The sequence below is a fragment of the Gopherus evgoodei genome, chromosome 5 (genome assembly GCF_007399415.2).
Source record: "Gopherus evgoodei ecotype Sinaloan lineage chromosome 5, rGopEvg1_v1.p, whole genome shotgun sequence".
NCBI classification, from domain to species: domain Eukaryota; kingdom Metazoa; phylum Chordata; order Testudines; family Testudinidae; genus Gopherus; species Gopherus evgoodei.
Window position 1 is genome coordinate 63,908,306 of NC_044326.1, and position 22,208 is coordinate 63,930,513.

Genomic DNA, 22,208 nt, shown 5'->3' on the forward strand with positions numbered 1-22,208 from the left:
GCCATTTAGGCCCAGATCCACAAAGTGTTGCAGTGCTCAGCATCACATCATCAAACTGTTAGGTGCCTAGAAAATCACTGTGATCCACAAAGCCTGAGCTGGGTATCTAAGCTCCCTATATAATGAATGGAGACTGAGGGCTTGTCTACATCAGAAAGTTGCAGCGCTGGTGAGGGAGTTACAGCGCTGCAACTTTGAAGGTGTACACATCTGCAGGGCATCACCAGCGCTGCAACTCCCTGTTTGCAGCGCTGGCCGTACTCCCGTTTTGTCTCGGGTGTAGAGGATCCAGCGCTGGTGATCCAGCGCTGGTAATCCAATGTAAACACTTACCAGCGCTTTTCTTGACCTCCGTGGAAGGAGGAAGCCTCTGGTAATCAAGCTGATCTCCTTCCCCGGTTTGCTCTCTCGGTCCCGGAACCCCGAGCAAGCAGGTCTCCTTCCCTGCTGTTTGCTGGGTGGCTCCGGGAACGCGAGAGCAAACCGCGGCGAAGCTGGTCTCCTTCCCCGGTTTGCTCTCTCGGTCCCGGAACACCGAGCAAGCAGGTCTCCTTCCCTGCGGTTTGCTGGGTGGCTCCGGGAACGCGAGAGCAAACCGCGGCGAAGCTGGTCTCCTTCCCCGGTTTGCTCTCTCGGTCCCGGAACCCCGAGCAAGCAGGTCTCCTTCCCTGCTGTTTGCTGGGTGGCTCCGGGAACGCGAGAGCAAACCGCGGCGAAGCTGGTCTCCTTCCACGGTTTGCTCTCTCTTCCCGGAACCCCGAGCAAGCAGGTCTCCTTCCCTGCGGTTTGCTGGGTGGCTCCGGGAACGCGAGAGCAAACCGCGGCGAAGCTGGTCGCCTTTCCCGGTTTGCTCTCGCGTTCCCGGAACCCCCCTTGAAGCCGCCCAACAGCGCTGCAGTGTGGCCACATCTAACACCACTTGCAGCGCTGGTTGCTGTAAGTGTGGCCACTCTGCAGCGCTGGCCCTATACAGCTGTACTAATACAGCTGTAACAACCAGCGCTGCAAAATTTTAGATGTAGACATGGCCTGAGAGAGAGATGTGTCTTAGACTCTCCTGTTGAAGCTCTTCTAATGTGGCTAAATAATGAAACAGTGACTGGAGTAGGGACCTTGGACCCTGGGTCTCATACTTACCTGGTGGGCAGCCTTACCACCACATTCTCAGTCATTCTTGCTAACCAGATCAGGCCCTGCATGCAAGATAAGCGAGCAAACACCTATCTTCCTCAGCTTGTGGATGTGAGATTGGTATCCAGACACTCAGAGTGGGGCAACAGTGTGTATGCCCAGAGGCAGAAACATAGGCACCCAGGGAACTTTTACCCTGAAAACTTAGGTCTTGAATGATTTTAGGCACTTACAGGCTTTGGTGAGAGTTTTGTGGACCACAGTGGACCCTAAAACTGGGACTCAGGGCGTGGCTACACTGGAGAGTTGCAGCGCTGGTGAGGGGGTTACAGCGCTGCAACTCAGGATGTGGCCACACTTGCAAAACACAGCCAGCGCTGCAACTCCCTGGTTGCAGCGCTGGCTGTACACCTGGTCTGCCTAGGGTGTAGCGATTCCAGCGCTGGTGATGCAGCGCTGGTCAGCAAGTGTGGACACCACCAGTGCTTTTATTGGCCTCCGGGGTATAAGGAGGTATCCCAGAATTCCTGTCCACAACAAACCAGAAGAATGGCTGAACTCCGATCTCCCCGTAGCTACTTGCTAAAAAACAAACACAGCTGCTCTGTGCTCCAGCAAGCGAGCCAGCGAAGGCAGGAGAATTGCTTTGGAATGTTCAAAGCTGTTTGCTTGAGGAGAGAGGGGGGAGGGATAATGTTGAGCAACTGTTTATGTGGTCTGACGGCTATTTAGGAGTGCATAATTAGCATTTAATGAATAAGAGACAGGTGGGGGAAAGGTCAAAACTTTTAAAATGATTGAAGGTAGGCACTGTGTATCTTCCAGTCCTTACAACTTGCAAGGCAGGGAGCTGAGAACAGTGTCAGCTCCAAAAATCCACTCTCTCTGTCTCCCCCACGCTCCCTGTCACATTCCACCCCACCCCCCTCTTTTGAAAAGCACGTTGCAGCCACTTGAATGCTGGGATAGCTGTCCACAATGCACCACTCCCAATAGCACTGCAAATGCAAATGTGGCCACACTGCAGCGCTGGTAGCTGTCAGTACGGCCACACTGCAGCGCTGGCCCTACACAGCTGTACGAACACAGCTGTAACTACCAGCGCTGCAGAACTGTAAGTGTAGCCATGGCCTAAGGCACCTAAGTCTGGGTTTAGGCGCCCAGATAAAAAAGTATTAGGCACTTACATAAAAGTCCTGCTAAACTCTTCTAGCAATGAATGTCACAGGTTAATTTTGCCTTCTGAAATGACTTCCTTTTATCAGTATTAAATTTGTCACCTTTTAATTTCAGTAGGTCTCTCCTGTCCTTGTATTATGAGAGAGGGTAAGTAGGTGAAGACAATTTACTTTTGCTGTATCATTTATTATTTGACATACCTCTATTATGGCATTACTTATTTATCTTCTCTCTAAAGTAAATAGTCCTTATCTTTTAAAATCTCCCCTTATCTGGAAGCTTCTATCACCTTTGTTGTCCTTTTTTGGGCTTTTTCCAATTCTACTGTGCACTTTTTGAGCTGGGGTGGCCAAGAAAGGAATGCAGTATTTATGAGGATAACGTTCCATCAGTACCGTTGGGATGTCTTGATGTCTCTACGTAAAAGAATAAATGGACACTAATCAGATGTCAAGAATTATAACATTCAAAGACCAGTTGGAGAACACTTCAATCTCCCTGGTCACTTGATTACAGACCTAAAAGTCGCAATATTACAACAAAAAAAACTTCAGAAACAGACTCCAACGAGAGACTGCTGAATTGGAATTAATTTGCTAATTGGACACTAATAAATTAGGCTTAAATAAAGACTGGGAGCGGATGGGTCATACACAAAATAAAACTATTTTCCCATGTTTATTCCCCCCACCCCGCCCCCACAGTTCCTCATGCCTTCTTGTCAACTGCTGGAAATGGGCCATTTTGATTACCACTACAAAAAGGTTTTTTTTCTCTCCTGCTGGTAATAGTTCACCTTAACTGATCACTCTCCTTATAGTGTGTATGGTAACACCCATTGTTCCATGTTCTCTGTGTATATATATACCTTCCTACTGTATTTTCCACTGCATGCATCCAATGAAGTGGGTTTTAGCCCATGAAAGCTTATGCTCAAATAAATTTGTTAGTCTCTAAGGTGCCACAAGTACTCTTGTTCTTTTTGCGGAAACAGACTAATATAGCTGCTACTCTGAAACAAATGAGTTACAATCTTAAGTTCCACAAGATGATAGTAGCTACTCTATGTGCAAGCTCTATATGTCCTTTAGGGCTAACCCATATTAAGTAGCTTGGAGATCCCTTACTTATGCTCAGAAATATTGCATTCTCTGAATTCTAAGCAGCATAGTGATGATAATTTCTCCTTAATGGGGATTTTTATTCCTTTCCCCCAGCACTCAAGCTGTGATGGGACAAGGGCTTGTGCAGGTGCCCTCTTCACTGATGTGGGGCAAGCCATTAACAGTCTTTTGCCCACTGATGTTGCACAATAGTTTGTCTAGTGTCTATACACCACCTCTTGTGGTAAACTAGTAATTCACACTTGGTAATGCTTCTCTCCTAACTGTGGGATTTTACAGGTTGAGCAAACACTTTTATAGTTACAGAGCAAATACTTAAATATTACCTTATAACATGGGGACAAATATTATAAGAAAGAGTAATACATGCAGCATCCTACAAACATTTCATAAAGTCTAAACACTAAACACATTATTATTACTCTAATTTGTTTTAACAATATTAACACACAGGCGAGCCAGACTGGTTTCCAACTATGCATTTATCAGAGTTCAGTGAGGCCCAGGGGCCTTTGCATAACCTGACACTTGGTCTGCCAGCATCACGAATACCTCTCATGGGGTTTCAAAGTAATCTAGAAAATACAAAACACCACCCCCTCTATTCTTAAGAGTATCTTAATGTATCTCATTCTTTAGATTCTCCTCAGATAAAATTGTCATAGGATTGGATGTATGTGCAATTGTCCACTAGAGAGCAGGCTGAGACCAACAAACTGTTTTTACTTGTGTCTTAGCCAATTTTGAACCCAGGTGTTTCAATGTAAATTGTTAGTACATTAAAACACTGCACCATCTAGCCTCCATTGTTAGTTTATAAATTGCTATCAAAGTTGATGGATATAGCTTGCGAAGCTTAGTGACCCAAGGTGGCAATAATAAAGTATTCCGGAACCTGGATAACATTTTATTCTGTCACTCTGGTTTTCTTGCTCTGGTGACATCAACTAATTTGTACGGGTTTACAGGGAATTTCTATATCCAGCTCTTTAGCCAGAGTCTTGGTTTCCTTACATTGCTCTTACTCTTTTCTGTCAGATTGAATTTCTTTCAGAAAAAAAAATATTGCTTGATATTGATTCCAGTGCACTAGATAATTTCAGGTTCTCTCACTGTAGTTCATCTGAAGCACTGCTCAATGTCTTCCAAAGGCTGAAAGCCTTTGTACAAAAGAGCAGTTCTTAAATCCCTTTGAAAGATTCTTAAAATGCATTAAAAAACCCTATGCACTGAAACACTTTCCACTGTTATTAAAATTGAACCATATCATAGGGAGTTGTATCAGCAAAACCAGCAAGTTTTCAAAAAAGCCATAAAGCTTTTATGTTTCCTAGACTATTTCTTACTGTGCTTGTATAAAATGTTTAGCTTGTGTGGAGAAAAATATGTATCTGAAAAGACAAATGTACAGTGAAGACCTTTAGAGATTTCCTTGTTAGCTGCCTCTACAGATTCTTCAGGACTGTTGTCGCAACTATAGGGAATTTCTTGGTGGACTTGCTTGTAAATGACTAATGTCACATTTCAACTTCCTTCTGCTTCATCAGTTTTGAAAAATAAATTAATATTTTATGTTATTTTGATTGCTTTATTTTCCCCTGTAGCTCTAAACCAAGGGTAGCCTCAAAGCAAAGATAACTTCTATTAACATCAACCCTTACAACCCTAATATTCCTCTGTAATATTGGAGGGATAAGAGCGGAGAATAACCAGCTCACACCTCTCCTTCAACACTGCCCATAGACCTACCTCATCTAAGTACTTTTCCAAAGTACCTAAAGTTCCCCCCTGAGGGCAGGCAGCATCCTGCTTACTGCTTTCATGACCCCACCAGCTCCTTAGCACAGAGCTGCTCGGGGCTCCATGCAAGGATTCTCCACCTCTCATTTGCTGCCTCCTGTCTAAAAGTGGCCCAACCCTGCTGAATGAATGCTGCTTTCATTTATAAAGATTTTAGAACTGTAATATCATTAACTCAATACCAACACAAAATGGAAAATAAAGAATAACATAATTACAGAAAAAGACACACAACATGGAAAATTTCAGCCGAGATGATTAAAGACTGGCAGTTAAAAGCAACTGAAAATAGGGTTTTACAATACGAAAGTGTGAGGCAATCTTAAGTATGATACCAGCTCCATCTATGATATAAATTAAGCCTATCAGCAGCTACATTTTCTTATTACATCTATAGGGTGAGCAGACAGTTTCTGTTCCCTTGAAGCTAGGGTGTTAAATATATTGCCTATGGACCCAGTCCAGCCCACTGTGCACCTTTGACACATCAAAGCAACTTTCAGCTGTTCCTCTATAACTAGTTCAAAGAAGCTGAGACAGAGACAGAGCACGAATGGGAGAAAAAGAGAAAAGAGCTCAAACCTGATAGGGCACAGGTATTTGAGCTCCCTCACCCTTCTCTTACTGCTAAGCAGACACTGCTCCAAGCATCACAGCCAGGGCTCAAAATGGGGGCTCCTTTCCAGCCTCTTCTGCTATGTCTCTGTCACTACTGCCATCAAGCTTGTAGCATTGGGCTCAGGGGAGCACTTATCCTTGTGGACCCCTACCACAGTAGGCTCAGGTGAGCACTTACTTCCCACCCCTCTTGCTCCCCCAGTTCCTGCCATCCCAAGAAAACAGGATCCAGGATAAAAATGCCCCAAGAGTGAAAGGACTAGAGACTCAGAGTAGTGGGAAGGGAAAGAGAAGACAAGAGGGTGAAAAGAATCCCAAAGGGGATGGGGATAATCTCAAAGGGAGTAGAGAGGAAGAGATAAAGAACGGAGGGAATCCCAAAATGTAAGTGGGTGGGTGAGGAGAAAGAAAAATGCCCACATTATTATGGGGGAAGGAAAACATCCGAGGTGGGGCTGGGAAGATGGGAAAGATGGAAAATTCACACAGTGTTGGAAGGCAGGAGGAGGGATACTGGTCAAAGGAGGAGTGCATGGAGATGTAACTTAATGAATAGAGGAAGGGAGATTGTATGAGTGTATTTCCTTAAAAAAGAAAAGAAAGAAAGAAAAGAAATCACTGTTTAACTTTGCTAACTGAAGAGGAGTATTCTGAAGTCATAGAAGACTGCAAAATATGCCTCCTGCCAGTGGTTTTTACTTGGGCACACAGACTGTTGCTGAAAGGGTAATTCAGCCCTCACCACGGAAATATTTTTGATACCCCTACTTTAAGCCTTCTAGCTTTAAGGCTCACATACAGATATAACACATCTATTTGGTATAGCTTCTTTTATATAGAGAGTTGAGTATCATCACTGTGATAACTAAGATTAAAGGTAGAGTTAAGATGACTGAAAGGGAGAGGTAGATAGAAAATAGCAGGAGACTAAGAATTAAGCCTTGTGGGACTCCATACAGGAGAAATTTTAGGCTTAGCACAGATGAGAAGCCATCACTGCAAACAGAGGGGTTTGATAGGTGTACTAAGAATGAAACTGGCAGGAGAATTGTTTGCAATAGCAATGGAAGCTGTCCCACAGGATGGAATGCTTTTCTGAGGTCAAGGAGAATAAGTAGATAGAAGGAAGTTACATCTGCAGAAAAAGGTCAATAACTATAAAAGGAAAAACAGTTTCCCTGATATGGCCAAAGTAAACCCCAAGTTGCTAATGCTCAAGGCTATTGATATGTGCTGGAAGAGATGAGAAAAGGCTATTAAGAATTTTGCCAAGAAAGGCAAGGTTAAAGCTGAAGTGGTGGCAAGAGAGAATGTCATGGTCAGACCTGAAGAAGAGATCTCTGTAAGTTCAAAAGCTTATCTCTTTCCCCAACAGAAGCTGGTCCAATAAAAGATATTATCTCACCCACCTTGTCTCTCTAATATCCTGAGATCAACATGGCAACAACGCTACATGGTTAAGGAAGGGTTTTTAAGAAGTTTATGGACAGTAGCAGATTTTAAAGCATTGGGAACAGGTACCAGACAATGGAAGTAATGTAGGAAAGCAAGGAAAAGAGACAGAAATGAATGACAAAAGAGAAAGAGTCAAGAGAGTAGGTAATTTTCATAAAGGGCTAGATGATGTCAAATGTCCACAAAGAACAAGGAAAGGTGTGGAGAGGAAAAAGAAAGCTAAGAAAAGCGTGAGCAGGTATTGCAGGTGGAGGAGATATTGTCATGAAACAGGCAACTGTATACTGAAAGCAGAAAACAAATTCCTGGAAAATGATTGGGATTAGAGTGTGGTGTGAGTGGGTGGAGAAGATAATGTTCTGGAAGACAGGGGGCAAAGATTGCCTGAACCATTGGAAATAAGAATAGATGATTTACTTTGCAAACCAGTGGTGTAACAGGGTTGGCACCCACCTCTCATGAGTGCCCCCCCCCCCCCAGTAACCCCTTTCTGTGATTTTCAGGCAGGTTTGTCAGTGACACAGCGCTCTGGCCACAGCATGTTAACACTGTCTGCATGTTAACTAGCACAAACCCCTTTAGGGGTATACGGTCCACCGAGATCTCTCTCAGTACCCCTCTGGTGGTGTCTCCTTCTAGCCCTCCCTGGGCTGTGGTCTTTAAGTAGTCGAGCCCTGGTATGGGGCTGTATCCCCAGAGCTTCCTTCCTGGAGACCCTATCTTCCTGAAGCCCTCCCCAGGCTCAGTCCCTACACAGTTCTAGCAACCAGCCAGGTGCTCCCTCAATGGTTCCTGAGGCCCTGCTGCTCTTCCAGGCATCCAGGCCTACAGTCCTTTCTTCTCCTGTTTTAAGCAGCAACTGACTGCTGTACTGCGCTGCAGTTCCTTTTATACAGCTGTTTGGCTGCTTCCCCTGCAGCCACTCTATCCTGCTTGGAGGGCCTTTCCATTGCTCCTTCCCCAGGATGGGTGTGGCAGAACCCTGAGGCCTCAAGCAGGGGCCTTTGGGCCTAGTCCACCCCATCACAAATGAGCATCCTAGTTAAGTGTCTGATGAGAACTTCCAGTTCCTGTGGTGGGCCTGGAGACAGAACCTGTGCTGTTGTCTTTTGAGGTACTGGTCTGTGCCCTTCAGTGCAGCTGGTCTGTGTAACAAGGGAACTTGATGTGCAAGGAATAGTGTGGGTTTTGATGGAGACAAGTTGATTAAAAGCAGAAACTGGTTAGGGCTGTAAATATTAACGTGTGAGCCACAGGAAGGATCAGCAAGCAAAGGTTTGAACGAGCAAATTCAGTTGGAGAATCTATCAAAGCAATGAGTAGTGAGACAGGGTAATTTTCTGAGGAGCAACGCAATGGAGAGAGTGTCTAACTGTAACCAGAGTGGTCAGTGTTGATGGGAATAGGCGGCAAGGGATGGATGACTTGATGATTACCAGTTCTGTTCATACCCTCTGAAGCATCTGGTAATGGTCACTGTTGAAAGACAGGATACTGGGCTACATGAACCTTTGGTCTGACCCAGTATGGCCCATTGGCTGTTCTTACGATGGCATGAGTAAAATAAGAAAACGATGGGGGATAAGGAGAACTATTGTATGTCTATGGACATTCTTAAGTGAGATGATAAACGATACAAAGCTGTGACAGTCAAAAATGGAAAGTATATTAGAAGAAATATAAACATATGTTGTCAATATGTTCATTCAAGTCCCCAGTAAGGGTGAAGTTTGCAAAGGAGACTTCAGAGAGAATCAGGGAGAAGATATTAAAGAGTTTTCTCCTTCCCCCAGGGAGGAAGTCGGATTTAGGAGGCTGATAAACGACAGAGATTTTGAAACTGGAAGACAGAGAATAAGATGTTCAAAAAGAGAAGAGATCTTGGAGGAGACAGTAGAAAACTTGAATTCAGTGTTGGTCATACCTTCAATACCACCATCTTTACTCAAGTTGTTCAAGGAAGCAACATCCTGAGAACATAAGGAAGCAGTTTATGCAAGCTGGTAGCAGTCTGAGAATGGGGAAGAGATCAAATTTACAAGAAATAAATTAGCAAAACCAGTCCCATATCAATGTAGAGAAATCCAAGAATATGGCAAAAAATTAACCATATTGCTGGGATTTCTCTACACTGATTCTTTTCCTGAGTAATTGATGAACAGTTGCCAAGTGGTTAAATATTTAGCATATGAGTCTCTTTTGCAGCTAACTGGCTTCTCCATTGCAAGGACATCTCAAATGTTTGTAATCCACTTGATAGGTTAAGTGGCTAAATGTAATATTATGTATTGACATCTATACAAATGTGCTTGCAATAGGCATTGCTGAAAACTCTTAAGAAAAAAGAAAACTCAGGAGGAACTTCTAACCTCTCTCTTTATATGATAGGTTTTCTGAAATACTTCACTTTTCTTCACTTTCTCCTCCTCTGGAACAAAAGAGAAAGGAATAGTGAAAGAGCTAAAATGTCAGATACATAGGCAACAAAAACAGTGAGTGAAGTACCTGAGAGAGGTTTTGCTTAAACCTGTTTCTTCCAGAGCTCACACCTACTTTAAAGATAACTTTAAAGTACCATATTCCCGTGACACTATCAATAAGGGCTGAATGTCCTTGTTCTGGTAAAGGACTGAAACTTCTTTTGATAACAATGCCAGAGAAATTTCACTATTATATTTCAAAATGTATTTTATTATAATTACTTGTCCTAAAATATCAGTTTTTATATTAAAACTGCACAAAATAGTCTGAATAGTTATTTTACAAACTATATCTATTTCTTTGTTGTTGTTTTTAACATGATCCTGTTTGCAAAGTGAGAGATCAGATTTTTGGCTGAATTTTATATATTATTCCTTGGTGGAAAGTGCAGTGGATGTAGACAGAGGGAACTGTCTCCAAAGGTACCTAATCATTTTAGATTATGAAAAATTCACTGGAGGGAACACTACCACATTCTGGCTAAACAAAAAAAACACTGGAAGAAACAAATGCTTATAATTTTACTGTAATATATTATTTCTTCAGGGCACAGAAGAGAAAAAATAATTTGTTGTGTGTGCGTAGCATAAAGAAATAAACTGTTTTGAAATGTTAAATATTTATTATGGTTTGTCTTCAGAACCATAAACTTTGCAAATAAGAAAAATAACTAGGAACAAAACCTAATTTAGAATGGATAATTGTAGCATTAATTCTCTGTTTTATACTTAGGGAAGGCACATATATGCATACAGATACCAGAAACTTGTTTAACTGCTAAATTATTCTCTGGAGAATAAGATTTATTAAATAAGTGTTCTTTAACTTTCCATGAACAACCATAATCAGGTCTTTCATTTCACCTTCAGGATTCTGTCTTCCCTGCAGATAATTATTTAGTTAATTTTCTTTTCCTTTTAATTTTTTTTTCTGTTTCAGTTAACTATAACTTTGCAAAAACATTTTCTGTACATATGAAATTAACAGAGTTAGAGACATGACTATGTAGTCCTTGCTCAGATGTTAAAGTAAATGGAAATTCTGCCTGAGTAAAGGCTGTAGGACTGATCTCTTGTATACCTGGCTACTGCATTGATAGATTTTTCAGGTTTACAAATGAACAGGAATATATATCTGAAATGAAATGTCTTCCACCTTGTAGTTTCCTATGCTCAAAAATGATAGTCTGCTGATTCAGAACTCTAAAGAAGCTCTTTACATTTAAGTGATAAGGACCTCTGTTTTGAGCCTACTATTAGTGTCCACTTCAAACACTTAGGGATGGATTTTTGCCAGTCCTTTTGTATACTCTCTACCTCCTCCTCGCAGCCCTGTGCAGCAGACAGCAATAAGTGCAATTCTTTCTTGCACTCATTTGAGTGCCACGACTGCAGAGCAAATGCTGCCAGCTACCCTAACAGGACAGACAGGAAATAAGACCACGGATTGCTGGTAGAGCTGGCCAGCCACAGAAGGGAGCACATAACTAGCATTATATTATGCACTGGATCTTGAATCTTTACTTGCACTGTATTAGACACTGTATATGTAGGTATACTCCAGTTGTCTGAATATCTTTTGAGACAGCTAAAACTTTTGGCTAGGTGGTGGATAAATACAATTTACTTTCTATATGAATCTCATATTCTGGGGACAAAAATGAATTTTAGATAACCTAAAAGTTTGATAATTGGGGTTTGAATAAACAAGGTTTACTTGTAAAACATCTGTGTGAAATGCACATAGTGTATGTGTCTATGCAAAGACCCAAGAATAAGATGCAAAATGTGGCAGACCCTCAATGAGGAACACACAAAAGTTACTCATGCAAGAAACTTAAAATGCTGTTGGTTTAATTTCCTTCATTTAAACTATGACCCCAGGTTATAGCTTTGCAAACTCATTGATATTTGCTTGATATCCACGGATGCGGTGGATATCTGTGGACCATGTTTGCGGATCACGGGATGCAGATCCCTGCAGGGCTCCATCCATGGTACCTTACTCCTGATGTAAATAATTTCCAGCCCCAGAGGGGGGAGTGGCCTGGTTTGTGTGAAACACAGCTGACTCTGGGATTCAAATCCAAGATGTCCCTCGGAAGGAGGGATGTCTGCAAACTGCGCATGGGTATCCAAAGTCCAGGGCTGAAAGTAATTTAAAGGACTTGCTGGTACTCTGGAATCTGGAGGAGGGGGGGCCTCCACCAGAAGAGGCGAGCCCTTTAAACCAGGCCCAGGGTGGTAGAGGGAGCAGGAGCCCCGAACCCTTTCAATAGCCACTAGAACCCTGCCACCGCTACCTCAGGGCTCCAGCAGGCTCCAGGAGCTATTTAAAGGGCCCAGGCCCTTTAAATTGTCCTCAGAGCCCTGGGGTAGTGGCAGTGGGGCTCCAGTGGCGATTTAAAGGGCTCTGGGCCCTTTAAATCACCACCCGAGCCCCACAGCCACTACCTCATTGCACTGGCAGCGGGGCTCTGGCAGCAATTTAAAGGGCCCTGGGCTCTAGCTCTTTAAATTGCTGCCTCAGGAAGCCAGTCCACCCCGGTATGATGCACCAGCTCTTGCCGGCAGCGGTAGTAGAAATTTTGGTGGTGCCCAGAACCTGCCCCTGCCCAAACTCCACCCCTCACCTTCCCAAGACTCTGCGAGGGAGTTTGGGTGGGGGAGGAGGTCTGGGGTTCAGGCCCTGGGCTGGGGCAGTGGACTAGGGTGCAGGAGGGGTGCAGGCTCTGGGAGGGAGTTTGGGGATGGGAGGGCATGTGGAGGGAGGAGGTGCAGGTTCTGGGAGAGAGTTTGAGGATAAGAGGGGGTGTGGAGGGAAGGGGAGAAGCGGTGAGAGCTGTGGGGTGAGGCTGGGGGTGGATTTTGGATGTGGCTGGGGATGAGGGGTTTGGGAGGGGACTCAAGGCTGAGGCAGAGGGTTAGGGTGCAGGGGGATGAGGGCTCTGGCTGGGGGTGTGGGCTCTGGGGTGGGTCAGAGCTGGGGATGAGTTTGGGGTGCAGGCAGGCTACCCTGGGACTGAAGCCAGAGAGAAGGGCTCCCCCCACCCTCTCCCTGCTGGCAGTAGCGAGCTCTGGGGTAGGGACCCCCTTCTTCCCCCTGGCAGCACCCCCCCCCCCCCCGTCACTGCACATGCTCCTAGGGCCCCTCTCTGGTCCAGGAATCCCCCTCGCCTCCCCTGTCGTGGGTGCCGGGGGGGGCAGCTGCCATCACATGTGCGCCTCCTCCCCGCTGCTGCCCCTCACTGCAGCCTCACTGGGGCTGTCCCATGCCCAGTGTGGGGCAAGAGCAGTGACTGCGGGAAGAGGGGTGGCTGTACTGGTGGAGGGTCCCACTGGAAAATGAAAAGGTCCAAGGGGGAAGGGCAGCCTGCCCTGGTAGTAGTGCAGGGGGCACTAGGACCCCGTGGCGGCAGTTAATGCGGGCAGGCAGCATGGAGCTGCAGGGGACAGGGAGAGACAAACGCTCTGCTCTGGGACCCAGGGAGGTGCATGGGGGCAGCAAAGGGGGCCGAGGCACACTCAGGGGAGGCGCAGGGGGCAGCAGGTGGGGCCGGGGGGAGACCCGGCCCCGAAGATTCGTGGAGCTGGGCTCCCGGACCCTCTATTTTGCTGGAGCAGAGGCGGAGGCGGAGAGAATGCTCCATTTTCTTGCCTGTAGCTACTGCACCTTTTCTTACCTGTCCTCGGTACCGTCTTACTTTCACCTCTGCCAAAGTCTGCCCTCCGCCGCTCCCGTGGCCTTTGTGGGGAGCAGAGCTATGGGCACTGGAGGGCAGACAAGATATTTTAATCGTTCGCTACCATTGGGCGTGCTGGTGACTTCCTATGCGTTCACCCGCAGGGGGCTGATGGCACTCGGTCCGGATCAGGGGACCGTGCAGACATCCTGCCAGCAGCTCAGGCCCGAGGACTAGTTCTGCCTTAACAGCCTCCTGCGCTGAACAGCAGTGAACCGGGGCAGGAGTTGCACGGCCCCACCCCCGTGGGACTACGACTCCCAGCATGCCATGCTGCCCGGGCCGCCTCGCCGAGATGGGGCGTGGCATGCTGGGAGCTGAAGTCCCGGAGCTCTGCCCTGCGTTCCCCTCCCAGCCCAGCCACCGGCCTCTGCCGGAGCCCGACGCGCGCCCCAAAGCGAACGGTTGGGTGCGGTCAAGCGGCGGGGGCGGGGCCCAGCGGCTCCCCCCCCCCCCCGCCTCCAGCTTTGGCGCCAAAGAGCACGGGTACAACGCGCGCGTGGGGGCAGCAGAAGCGGTGGAGTTGGTGTTAGCGAGATGAACGGGGATCAGCCTAGCCCCTGCGGCCAGTTTAACGGGTACAGCCAGCGGTCGCCCCTGAGCTCCATCCCGGAGGAGGGGAATCGGCCCCGGCCGCGTGTCTCGGGGCGCTGTTGGGAGTCACCCTGGGTCCCCTGGCCTCAGGCACCCCCCCACGCCCCGGGGGCGCTCCTGCACTGGCTGAGGCGCACGCTGTGGTGCAGCCCCTGCCCCGGGGGGGCGGGTAGCAGCAGCGCGGGGGTGGGGTGCGGAGCGCGGTTAATTGCTGCTCTTCTTCGATGCAGGGAGGGAATCCACAGAAGTAGGGTCTTTCTGTGGGGAGTGAGTGAGGGCAGGGTGGGGGCTGAGCCAGCTGCTGGATGCCCCCTGGGCCGGGGGTGGATGGGATGGGAAGGAGGACGATGCGGGGGCTGGTATCGTGGATGGGGCACCGCACAGTACCAGGGGCTAATGATATAAAAGCCCCTTCAAATAACAGCCATCCTGGGCATTAGGGGTGACACGACTGTGCTGGAAGGGTTTATAATGTGCCCATTGCCCTGGGGTCTAGGTAGGTGCTACTCACTAGCAGGAAGAGGTGGGTTACCGTCTTAAGCCTCAGGTTCAAATCCTCAGTGGCAGTAGAGCCCTTCCGAATTAAATAAATTGAGTCCAAATGTATTGCCAGTGCGAGATTGTTCCCGAGTTCACGTTTATTAGATGTTCTTTGCCAAATCTGATTTAAAATCTTCCCACATGAGAGTGCTTCTGCCTCTTCCCTTGAGTCTATTCCACAACCTGTTAGATTTTACTGTTCAGATGCGGGAAGGAACCAGACGCAGACAGCTTGTGTGTTCAGGAGAGCGCCCCGCCGTGAGGCGTGGCAACCTTTTTATTCTTTCAGTTACAGCGTCATGCATAGCTTACAGCCTTGTTTACTTGTTTCGCATTGGTGGAGGACTCTCTCTTCCCCTTTTCCCCTCACCCACTGCATGTGGGCAGAGCGTGCGGTATTTTCCTAATCTTGTGATAATATGGAGTCAGCATTCCGAGACAAATCAGCATTCTGTGGCAAAGGCAAAAGGGGGTTTTGCAGGGGGCGGTTTCTGGTGGTTTGCCAGCCAGGACCGATCCCTACATCTCCACCTTTTGTTTTTAAAAGGAAAAGGCAGGCTTTTGTTTGGACCATGGGCACCCTTGGGTGCACAATGAAATTAAGGAGGGAATGCACTGAATGCCACAGCAGGTGAGCACGAGGAATAAGAGGCAGAGTCCTCCGTAGGTTATTAGCTGATGTAGCCAACCCCATCCCGGCAGCCAGCTAGATAGCCAGTTCCACCAGGATGAAAAGGGGTCACTGTCAATTTGAATCTGAGCAGTAAGATTCTTAATAATGGCTAATTGATTGTCAATAGCATAAAAATGATCAGAAATATTAAAACAACACATATCATTAACTTTTTCACAGCCTTAATAATGCAAAAGCAAAAGATAATCAATAGCAGCTCTATTTTGCAAAATACCATGGCGTAACTGCATTTGTTCCTCATTAAGCAATGCCACTGCAATAGACGTGGCATTAAGAGCTTTAACCGCTAAGCAAGCTAACCAATTAAAATTTTTACTATTACTAATTATTAAGCCAGGTATGTCAACCAAGGAGGTGGCCAAGGCATTATACATAACATCACACAAAATTTAGCATTTAGGCAAGCAATAAGGGCAAGTAAAAAATTCTCCGGGGACTTCTCCTTATCTTGTTGCTTTAGCAGGTGGTCAGCCTGTTGGGAGAGAGACTTCATCTGCCCCCATGTCACTGGAGCATTGGGAGGACTGCGGTATCGCTCTTGAGACAAAGTCACTGTTGTAGTTATTAACGGGTTAAAATCAGGAATGGGATCGCTAAGGCTCTGGTGCCACGCCATGCTGTGGGTTGCAAGTGGGGTCCTCCTTCCACGGACGTATGTAACGAGCTGGGACCCACACCGGTCCTTGTGGCGTGCTGACAGCCGCGTATCCCCGCCCCCAGGTTATCAGCGGAACTGGGGCACTCCACGAAGTGCCGGGGAGTTGCCGATACGTCACTTTTGGGGCGGGGAGTTCTTCTTTGCACCTAAAATGTTTTTGTAAGCGGGAAACATAATGGGTACCATCAAAAACAAGATTTAAATGATTGATTGTATATAAGACGTGTGCTAGATTTAAATGATTGATTGTATATAAGACGTGTGCTAACCACTCCTCCTTGTCTGGCAAGGTGGGCGGAATTCCCTCTTTTGTTTTTTGTTGGAGGAGAGCTGTTTTTAAGGTGCGGTTGGCACGCTCCACAATGGCCTGGCCCTGTGAGTTGTAGGGGATGCCAAAGGTGTGCACAACGCCCCAACGGGAGCAAAATGCAGCAAATTGTTGAGAGCAGTATGCAGGCCCATTATCTGTTTTGAGCTTGGCTGGGATGCCCATAACAGAAAAGCAACGAACAAAGTGATTGATAACGTGTCGGACACGTTCTCCTTTATGGGGTGTGGCCCAAAGGTAACCTGAGTAAGTGTCAACAGTAACATGAAGAAAATTCCAAGGGGAAAAAGGGGGAAAACGTGTAACATCCATTTGCCAAAGTTGATTGGCACCGAGGCCGCGGGGGTTAACGCCAGTGGGAGGGTAGGAATGAAGGGAGGAACACTGCGGGCATTGTTGGACAACAGCCTTAGCTTCGTCCAATGGGATGGAGAATTGGTGCGCAAGCGCTTTAGCATTTTGATGATGAAAGGCGTGGCTGGAGGTAGGGGAGTGAACCCAGGAAATGCGCACTTGTGCATCAGCATAAGCGTTGCCTTCAGATAACATTCCGGGGAGGGGAAGGTGGCTACGAATATGTGCAATGAAGAAGGGATGGGTCCGGGCACGTAACAATTGCTGGAGGGTAAGGAAAAGGGCAAGGAGTGACCGCTCCATGAGTGGAGTAACATAACTGCCGGCTATAGCAGTGCCAACATTTGCAACATAAAGACTGTTTGTAATAACATTAAGTGGAATATTGGGGAAGTGAGAAAAAGCTAAGCAGAGAGCAGCAAGTTTTGCTTGCTGAGGGCTGGTTTGGGGAGTAGTAAATTTTGAATGCCATTGTGCGTTAGAACGCCAGGAAACCACACCGCGGGTGGGGCTGCCATCAGTAAAAACTGTAAGTGCATTAATTATGGGGGTTTGCTGGCAAAAATTACAAAATACAGTGGGAATGTGACAAATGGCATGCAGGCGAGGATCTTTCTGAATATGATAGGACAGGGAGCCCACAAAGCCTGCCAGGGCTAGTTGAAGGGCATCCGGGAAGGCAAGGGCTGATTCGGTCTTTGGGTAGCGCTTCTTTACCTGTGAGAAAAGAAACTTAACACATTTCATTAGTGCCTGGCAGTGTTTTGCAAATCTCATAGCTGCTTGGGCACATTCAAGCCCCACCCCCCTTTCCTTGGTTATCAGCCAAGTTTTAGCTGTGAGCAGTGTCCTTGAATGGAGACAGTGTCTTATCTACAGTCTCCTAGCTTCTTTTTTCTTTTTAGTTAACTCATTCTGTTCTTTTTTTTTTTTTGTTTTCCCTTTTTGGCTTCCTTTAACCTGCAAAGGAAACTTTTACTTTTTACTTATACACCTTTTCCCAGCAACGAACACGTAAACATTGCCATTATACAGTACATTAGTCTTATTATTTAATATATGTCACACATACTTTTTTACTAAAATAACCTTATTACAGAACTTTGGAGCAACGAGCTAGAACAAGCACACCCACTTTGAGGAGTTCATTGAATTCAACCTCTAGTCCAATGGCTTTCCACCATCCCCAGCCCTCTGGCTAGAAATTTGAGGCAGCCAGAAAGATCCCATGTACAATATGGGGAGTGGGTTAACTTTTCATGTCTTTGCTTTCAAAGACCGTTGGCATGCAAATTATAACAACAATTTCTTTAATTAACAATTTGGCCAATGAAGCTTCTTTTTCTTACTTAAGCAAATGCATTAGACTTTAGTGTATTACATTTTTGTGATTTATCCAAACACCTTGTATTCCAAAGGGGAATAAAACAAGTATCTGCATTTAACCCTTTTATTTAATTTTAACTAGACTATCCTATGAAAATATTAAACACAACAATTTTGGCCACGAGACAAACACCACAAGACAGGACATAGAACACAAAACATAATTCCTGTTGTGCCAGTAAATGCATGATACGTTGAATGCTGTTTAGCTGGCATTAGTTTTCTTTGATTATCTGAAAGACAAAAAACAGAGGTCTACCCACCCCTTCTGGGCAGACAATCATCGCTTGAAATATACAAATACCCTTGTTGACTTGAGGCAAGAACAGAGGAATTACCCCAGATTTTCTTATATTTGTTTCATAAGCAGCCTAGGTTTTCAATTACATAACACTGTATACATTCTTCAGCTAATTTAACTAAATTATTCATAGCCAAACCAAATAATAGCAATCCAATAATTTCTTTGCCTAAATTTATTTACAAACATTTTACAGACACCAAGAGCCCTTTTCTTTAGCATTTTTACAAAGTTCAACTGCTGTTTCCTCCAGCAACTACAGAGTTAACTTGTCACTCTCCCTTAAATCACTTGCTTGTCTCCCAACAGCCACTTTTATCAACTTAAATCACCATGCCAAGTAAGTCCTGGGTATTTGAAATCTCCATGCTTACACTTACTGACTCCTTCCTTCCACTACACCCTTAAAGTTTTCCAACCTGTTTTCCAATCTCTCTGTCTGTTGCCTGCCTGCCTGGGCCCGATCCTGCTTTTTTGCTGAACCGTCCCTTCCATGGGCACCAACTTGTTCCACTACTAGTTTAGCTAGGAGGGTGGGCTTTTTAACTAGCCCCCACCCCTCCTGGTCTTTTTTTTTTTTTTTTTTTTTTAAACCTTCTTACTCACAAGACTACCCGAGTCCTCCTTCATGAGGCTTGCCACCTGAACAAAAATCCAAACCCCTTTAGAGAGTTTACCTAGAGACCCACCCATCTGTCTGCTGACACTTAAACAGAAAAAAGAAATTACACAAAGCGCAGAGGGAATTACAGTCTAAGTCAGACTTTCCCACTTCTATACACTGTCCGCTACAGGGGACGGGACAGAAGGATCTCAATTCAACCTCAGAGCTTCCTCGCACTCTTGGCTTCCACTCCAAGGAATTACGAACGAGAGGTTCAGTTCCGCCCACACTCCTAACGCCCAAATGTATACAGAGCAGAAAAACAACAGTAACCGGTTAAACAGAACAGAACCAGAACCAAATAGCGTTTCCTTATCCTATTAAGGCATACTTTTACTTATGCAATTCTTAACATATAGCACCAACAGTACCAACCAAAGCAAACACAAAATAACAAGGGTAAAACAAATAGATGGTGTAAATTCTGCAGTGCTCCCCCCTTCTAAATTGCTCACCAAGCTGTGACAAATTTCTGTTACCAATCTATCCCTCGTGTCAGGTGATCAGGCTGACACTACAGGATCGCTGGGGGAAGATAAAGAAAATACACCATATAACTGAATTTTGAAGCTTCATTAATAAAATAATAAAACAACAATGGAGAGTGTTGGGAACGCTCCCACATCACTCAGGAAAATATTAATGCCCCAAGCCCGAAGCTTCTTTCATACTTACACAGGTACGTCCAGACTGGCCACTTCTGTGTGTAATGTTCAGAGGAGGGGGAGAGGTGGAAGGGAGATTATCCTGTATACAGCTTGTCCAGAATTTCCAACATGCTTCTGCTCTTGGGAGGGCTGTTCTCTTACACCCTGGAATCTCCTGCGGCGTCTCTTTCAGAGATTCCAGTCCAGGTCGGCTGCCTGTGGCTTCCGACTCCAGGGTCACAAAGGCACACTGTTGGGTCTTACTGGACAGTTAAGCTTTGCAAACGTAATTTCAGTTCTGTAACTTGTATTTCCTTTTGCTCCGCCTCTGTCTATATTTTTTCCTTCACAGCCAGCTGGGGCCGAAAGCAGCCTGTACTGCGCTCGGAGCCGGAGGGGGCAAAAGGGAGGGGGCGACGACAGCAAGGACTCAGAGGGGGCTAGACTAGGGGCTGTCGCCCTGGGTGCAGGACTTGGGGTTTTAACCTCCGTGACATATGAGGGAGGTGGGGTAGGGGTGGGAGAGGCAAGCGGGGGCGCCTCCTTTCACAAACGCCCGATTGCCTCTGCACAATGTTGCCACAGCAAAATGTGTTGGATGGGCGCTCGTGGCTCCTTTAAGAGCCGTTCGCCTACATTTTGCCAGTCAGAAACCTCGAGAGTTCCTTTCTCGGGGTACCAAGGGCATTTAACCTCTATAACATGGAGCAAATCCTCCACATGTTGCTGTGATGCTGTGATGCGACTGGTTACCTTGAGTAACTTAACCAGCTCTTTCGCATGAGCCTTCTGTTGCACGGACAAGTCCCCCCCCATACTCACGAGGGAGTGCGCAAAGACGCACTGAGGTGCACCACGGCTCGACCGGCCGGTGGGTACGGAGGGCTGGAATCACGTCGGGGTCACCAGATGCGGGAAGGAACCAGACGCAGACAGCTTGTGTGTTCAGGAGAGCGCCCCGCCGTGAGGCGTGGCAACCTTTTTATTCTTTCAGTTACAGCGTCATGCATAGCTTACAGCCTTGTTTACTTGTTTCGCATTGGTGGAGGACTCTCTCTTCCCCTTTTCCCCTCACCCACTGCATGTGGGCAGAGCGTGCGGTATTTTCCTAATCTTGTGATAATATGGAGTCAGCATTCCGAGACAAATCAGCATTCTGTGGCAAAGGCAAAAGGGGGTTTTGCAGGGGGCGGTTTCTGGTGGTTTGCCAGCCAGGACCGATCCCTACATTCAGAAGCTTTTTCTGTTATTTAGTCCGAATTTCCCCTCTCACTTATATCTAGTTATTCCTGGTTAGGTGCTACATTGTTCCACTAAATAATCTGTCTCTTTGATGTTTACATCCAGATATATCTTTCTGAAAGTATCTTTAAAAAGGCCTTTACTCTTCATGGATACTACACTCTTCTTGGCATGTTTCCTGATAGTTGGTATTTGCCCTTGTGCCCTTGGCCAATATTTCCATGCACAGATCCTTCCTGAAGTGTGCTAATTAATTGCTGCTTCCCAACCCAAGATGTGGCAGCAGATCAGTGTAGCTATTTGTATAAAAATACTACCTCATTTGCAATTTGCAACGCTTATTGAGATTAAGTGTGTAATGTAAAAGTAACTTTACCATCACTGGTTATCTTCTAGACACTAAAAACTTCAAAACCCATTGAAAAACAGGTATTAATATATCTTGATTATATAATAATTGCAGTTTTGTTTTGTTTTTTTAAAAATCCCTGCATGCTAAAATGGTTGCATACTATAAATGGGGTAGGTTGGGGCAGAATGTATATATAGTCTTGTCCATCTATATTATGGCAACAATTCCAACCAAGTTTCATGCAAAGATTGGAGGATTCTGGGATTACTTATCACAAGTAATCATTTTGAGAACTGGCACAAACTTGCCACTGTGATTGTATATTGGCTCTCTTGTGGACTTAAGCCCTGGTCCTGTAATTGACTCCCAGCAGGAAGACCTTTATTGAAGTCATTGGGACTCTCGCAGAGTGCCATGCCAGCCGACCACTGAGTCACTTAGAGGAATGGGTCCTGAGTCCTCTACACAGGAAAGCACTTCCCACAATCCTGGAGCTACAGATCCTGATCCAAGAATTGTTCATTCTTTTAGTTAAAGCACACCAGATTCAATATGCCCCAAAACAGATGGGCATAAAGAATACAAAAATTAAATTCCCAAAATGATTCTGTGAATGCAACGGTGTGAATTATGGAAACATTATTCACTCTTGCAGAGTACTCAGGAGGGACTGATTATTGCCAAAAGGCCTGGAAATTGTAAACATAAACAGTATTATCTTCTGTAAAGATTTTGATTATAGCCAATCTTCTATGTGGGGGATAATGTGCAATTGTAAGGAATACTCTTTATTCTTTGCTGGAAAATACATTTAAGTATCACCCCTCAATAATCATCTGGGGGAGGGAAGAAAATCTAATTAAAGTAAAGGTATCAACTAATTTTCTTGACTAGAGGCTGTAAATAAAACAATTAGGG

General features: G+C 45.7%; 1 protein-coding gene and 1 long non-coding RNA gene across 9 annotated transcripts in view; one reads left to right on the top strand and one right to left on the bottom strand.

Annotated features, from left to right (window-relative positions):
* Window positions 1-13,769, bottom strand: part of LOC115652034 — a 31,221-nt gene extending 17,452 nt beyond the window's left edge. For 2 of the 4 annotated variants that reach the window (XR_004000518.1, XR_004000516.1), the window contains exons 1-3: window positions 13,471-13,769; window positions 9,232-9,318; window positions 2,511-2,726 (exon numbers count right to left, since the gene is read on the bottom strand). This is a non-coding gene — a long non-coding RNA (uncharacterized LOC115652034). The remainder of the gene's footprint in view (window positions 1-2,510; window positions 2,727-9,231; window positions 9,319-13,470) is intronic. The other 2 variants (XR_004000517.1, XR_004000519.1) reach the window with 2 other exon arrangements.
* A 111-nt stretch (window positions 13,770-13,880) lies between these two features.
* The window catches only part of DCTD (dCMP deaminase), a 39,388-nt gene continuing 31,060 nt past the window's right edge, over window positions 13,881-22,208 (top strand). For 3 of the 5 annotated variants that reach the window (XM_030563511.1, XM_030563512.1, XM_030563509.1), the window contains exon 1: window positions 13,940-14,108. Coding sequence is in view for 2 of the 5 variants with exons in the window: in XM_030563509.1 (XP_030419369.1) it covers window positions 14,068-14,108 (41 nt within the window). In the remaining 3 variants the exon portion in view is untranslated. Of the gene's footprint in view, window positions 14,109-22,208 lie in introns of all 5 variants that reach the window. The other 2 variants (XM_030563513.1, XM_030563510.1) reach the window with 2 other exon arrangements.